A 4,790-nucleotide genomic window follows, 5' to 3' on the forward strand; every position below is an offset into this window, starting at 1 on the left:
GTCATATATCGAAGCGGAACTCGTCACAGCAGACGAGGACCGACACTTCTTTCCCTGTCCTGTCTGTGAGGCCCCAATAAATCCTTATGGCGGCAATCCGGCCGTAAGTACATGGGCGACATGTTTTCCGAAAAATAATTCCCTTGTTTCCCTTACAGCACAGTCGTCCGATGTCCTTTTCTGTGAGCCATGTCTACGCGGAAAAGAATCGAACTCTGCCGAGGTCACGTGTACCGAGTGTGATGAGAAGCTATGTAAACAATGTAGAATTTGCCATGAACGGAACAAGGCAACAGCTGCTCATCAACTTGTCTCCATCTCTGGCAATGTTGGACAACTTCGTGATGTAACAGTCTACGAAATCTGTCATAAACATAGTGGAAAACCTCTGGACGTGTACTGTGTAGACCACAGCGCTATGTGCTTGTAGTATCTGTGTGTCGGTGTCACACAGACAATGTAACAATGTTAAACCAATGGAGGATGTGATCAAGAAGACAATAGCTAAACAGAGTCCCGGTGAGAGAGAATGGAAGGAGCTGACAGAGGAAACAAAGAAGATGTTAGATGAGGACGATTTAGGGATAACAACACTAAACGCAAAAGAAAAGGAAGCTTCAGCGGAAATGACCGACAGGATACAGAAAGCTAAAGACAAAGCTCGATAGCCTCAACATAAGATTTCAATCTGACCTCGAAGATAAATGCGGAATATACAGACAACAACTATTGTCTCGACGGAAGTATATCAACACCTTCAACATCAACGCGGAAAATGCACATCTACTGACGTCACGTTCAGATCAACAGTTATCAGAGCGTCAACGATTTTTCGTGAGAGAACAAACAAAAAATCAGATATCAGGACATTACCGGCGTATGGATCAAAATACAAAGAACGAACCAAATAGGTTTGACATCACACTGAAGCTAGAGGAAACGGTTGATGAAATCATGAAAATGAAAACCGCGGGAAATGTTGACGTCACCTCGACACTTTCACCTGTGTCACAGAATGCAAATGGCCGTATATGTTCCTTGATAGGATCTTTGCTTTTGACGCCTTCAGCTACAACGTTATCGGACTCGACTTCGACTTCTGACTTAATGGGTTCTCTGCAGCATCTGACAGTCCAGACTACTCCAGTAACGGCCGCGGTGGATGTATGGACCGGGTCGGTATCTTGTGTACATACGGTTAACACCAGCACACTTAGAGGAGAGGGAACGCCTTGGCTGAGGGGAGGAATCTTTACTGACAACAATGAATTACTTATCACAGACTACTGTAACCGTAGACTAGTACTGTTTGATGATAAATATTCCTACACGAGAGAATATAAAGTTAACGGTCGCCCTACAGATATAGCACGTGGACGTACTGCTGATGAGATATTTGTGGCTGTAGACAAGAAACAGATACGGAGATATACACTACAGAATGACCAGCTGTCCGTGATCAACACGATCAGTAGTCCCCCTAATACCTGTGGTATAGCAGTACAAGGGGACAACATCCTGGTCGGTACTCCAGATAGTGTGGAGGTTATGTCTATCGATGGGAAGGTCACAAAGTCAATAAAAAGGGGAGAATATAGCACATACCTCGCAGTATCTACATATAAGTCTACTGTATACCACAGAGATAACAATGACGTAGTGTGTAGACGACTAGACAGTGACGCAGTAGTCTACAGGTACAGGGATCCTGGTCTGAGAGAGCCTGTAGGTATCGGACTAGACCAGTATGACAATATGTATGTTTGTGGTTACGGGTCCGGAAACGTTTACCTCGTTTCACCTGACGGGTCACGTGGGAGGGTATTATTGTCCAAGCTGTCCGGTATCACCAGACCATCCTGTATAGTGGTCCATCCAACCAAACAGGAGTTCGTGGTTACTTCTAACCAGGAATCTACTACACTCAAGGTGTACAAATTCACTGACGACAACATATGAATACTTAAATCTATAGCATCAATGAAGCGGGGGCTGGGGGTTAGGGGGTTTCGGGTAGGGATGTCGCATTGGGTGTATAACAAGTGCGGGCAAAGTCCGTTCATCCGAAATCCTATAGAGGTAACATCTTATACAATATTAGGTAAATTATTGATGCATTTTTGAGTAAGGTTCATTAGTACGAATTCCGTGTAGAAGTAACGTCGTATACAGTATTAGGTATGATGATGATATATGTGTAGGGTTCGTTATAACTCAGTTATAATTAGTATATGGTTGCGAACGAAAGGTTTCCCTAGCGGTATGGATTGCCAAGTGACAATATTGCATTTTTAGATAATCAGAAATGCTGTGTATCATTCTGTATAAATGTTTTAAATAAAGATTAACGCGCAACACGGGATATGTAGATAGCTACTGCTATCTATCCGCCATGAAAATGAAAGAAATATCCATTCGATTCATATATTAACATAAAGACGATTTAAAAAAAAAACAGGGTCATTTTAAAATTTGGATCTTTATATACGAAAAGACGCTGAATTAATGGAACAGCCGGTGATTCCGCCAATGTATCATCGTTTCCGCTCCTCAAATTCTAATCGATTTTTGTTTTGTATTTTAGTTTTGCTTCTTATCTAAAACAAAAAGACATAAAATACATTAATTTCTGTTAAATTAGAATTATTTTATATGAATAGATGGCAAATTAAACGGAATTTACTGAATGAAACGAGGACTATTTTTCAGTTGTATTGATATATGTCGTAAAGTTTGGGAAATCAGCACGTGAAACGATGTTTTCATACTGTATTCATAATGTTTTCATGGTCAAATATTTGTTGTTTTCACGTCATGTATAATGATGACGTCAAATATGAATATATGTATATACTCGTTGGTATAATAAGAATGGCGTGATATATATATATATATGTACTGTTGGTACGATGATCATGATGTCATGTTTTATTTTTGTGTATGTCGTGTTACGGCAGTATTGTATTGCATGATTAATACAAATGCACTGAATCTGAAGACTTAAAGGATTTTCGACACAAAAGAGTACAAGTTGTCTATAGATTGGCTTTCTGAGAAGCTTGTCAAAATGTTCCTCACTCCTGGGGTCATGTATACAAAATACAGAACAAATGCTAATGATAATCTAATGAAAAACATCCAACAGATTGTAAAGTTTTTTGTAAAAAAATTGCTGAAATTTGATAAAACCTTCACGTTACATATGATGAATAGTCCATGCATTTTGACAAGGCTAGGATTAGTACAGTAGTTATCTGCAATAAATACTTGTCTTATCTGCTTAACAGCTGCATGTTCACTTTAAAATTAATAATGGCATTCGTCACCGATTTCATCAAAATATAGCTTACAAGTTCTAGTTTCTTTGGGTATTCCAATCCATCTTCCAGTTTCTTTAGGTAAGTGCATATTTAAAATTCTTAATTTACTAATAATTTGTCTTTCCTTTGGCTTTAACTTGACAAGATGATTTTCAAAAAAAATCTTTAACAGACAGAATAGGTAGATCCTCTTGAAGAGTTATCAATATATGGTTAAACTATTTTTAGATAAATTGTTCTTTTAATATTTGTTTCAAAGATATGTCAAGTTATCTCATTTAAAAGTATATATTGTGTGATAATCCCAGATAAAGTTCTAGTTTCTATTATTAAATTATAAATATATTCTGAACATTCATTAACCATTTGAACTCCATGACTCCATTTGCCTGTAAATTAAATATTAATTATGTATAACACTAAACAGATTACTTCTAGATATCAATTATGCAAACGCATAACTTCTGTATATAATGGAAATATCCCGATCTCACCATGTCTCAAGTAATTTAGAGTACAATTTGATATTTAGTATACGCTTGCAGAACTGTAAATATAGATTTTCGATGGCGCCTAAATTTCCAAAGCGCCATACTTCTACTGAACACAAAAGTATTGGTAATACGTAAGAGTCAAACACTTTTAAATGTAGGTCTACCGGTAGAGGGATATTTTCTTGTATGCAGCAAACATGGCTTTTTTTTTTTTTTTTTTCCCCCAACATTTTCATTTTTGCTTTGAAGAAGCTCCCATTATATTTCATCAAATCTCCCAAATAGGAAAATGATTCTAGATCCTCTATCACATCATTAAATATAACAGTTTAAGTTTTATTTGTATTTATATCAAGCTTCCATCGATTACAATATACTTCAAAGGTATTCAGAGCTGATTAGATTTCCTCAGCCGAATCGGACATGTTCACTGTATAACCCGCAAAAAGAAATATAAACAGTTTGATATGAATTCCAATATTTTTACCGAAATTATCTGGGGGGTTTTTTGTTTAGTTTTTTTTTGTATACAATTAAGACCTTATTTTCCAAGAATTTCTTTTAGGTCATTCAGATAAAGGACAAATAAAAATGGTGATACATTTTCACATTGTTTAACCCCGATATTACAACTGAATTTTTCAGATACATGTACCTCGTTTCTATTTTTAAACAGGATTTGGTATTAATTTTTCCCAGTTACATTACTTTTCTGGATTGTTTTCCATAGCCATATTCTCCAGACCGAACCAAAGGCCCCAATGAAGTATATAAATGAACAAAATAACTTTGTTTCAAGGAAAAAATAAATAAAGTTTAAGGCATGGAGATGTTACATGTATCAATAGTAGAATGGGTTTTTTTCCGAATTCGGTCTGATTATTAGATTTATTTCATAAACCTTCTTATTTAACCTGATATTAAGAATAAATGTAAACACTTAACTAAGACATGGGACAAGGCTTATTGCTCTATA

General features: G+C 36.5%; 1 protein-coding gene across 1 annotated transcript; it reads left to right on the forward strand.

Annotated features, from left to right (window-relative positions):
- Positions 1-879: 879 nt before the first annotated feature.
- Positions 880-1,959, forward strand: LOC117339791. Its single transcript, XM_033901501.1, has one exon. It carries the CDS (start codon positions 880-882, stop codon positions 1,957-1,959), a length of 1,080 nt encoding a protein of 359 aa, XP_033757392.1.
- Positions 1,960-4,790: the final 2,831 nt, after the last annotated feature.

This window comes from Pecten maximus, chromosome 12 (genome assembly GCF_902652985.1).
Source record: "Pecten maximus chromosome 12, xPecMax1.1, whole genome shotgun sequence".
Classification (NCBI taxonomy): Eukaryota; Metazoa; Mollusca; class Bivalvia; order Pectinida; family Pectinidae; genus Pecten; species Pecten maximus.

Bases quoted from the DNA above. Each gene is read 5' to 3' on its own strand.
- LOC117339791 (XM_033901501.1), top strand. From the start codon at position 880: ATGGATCAAAATACAAAGAACGAACCAAATAGGTTTGACATCACACTG.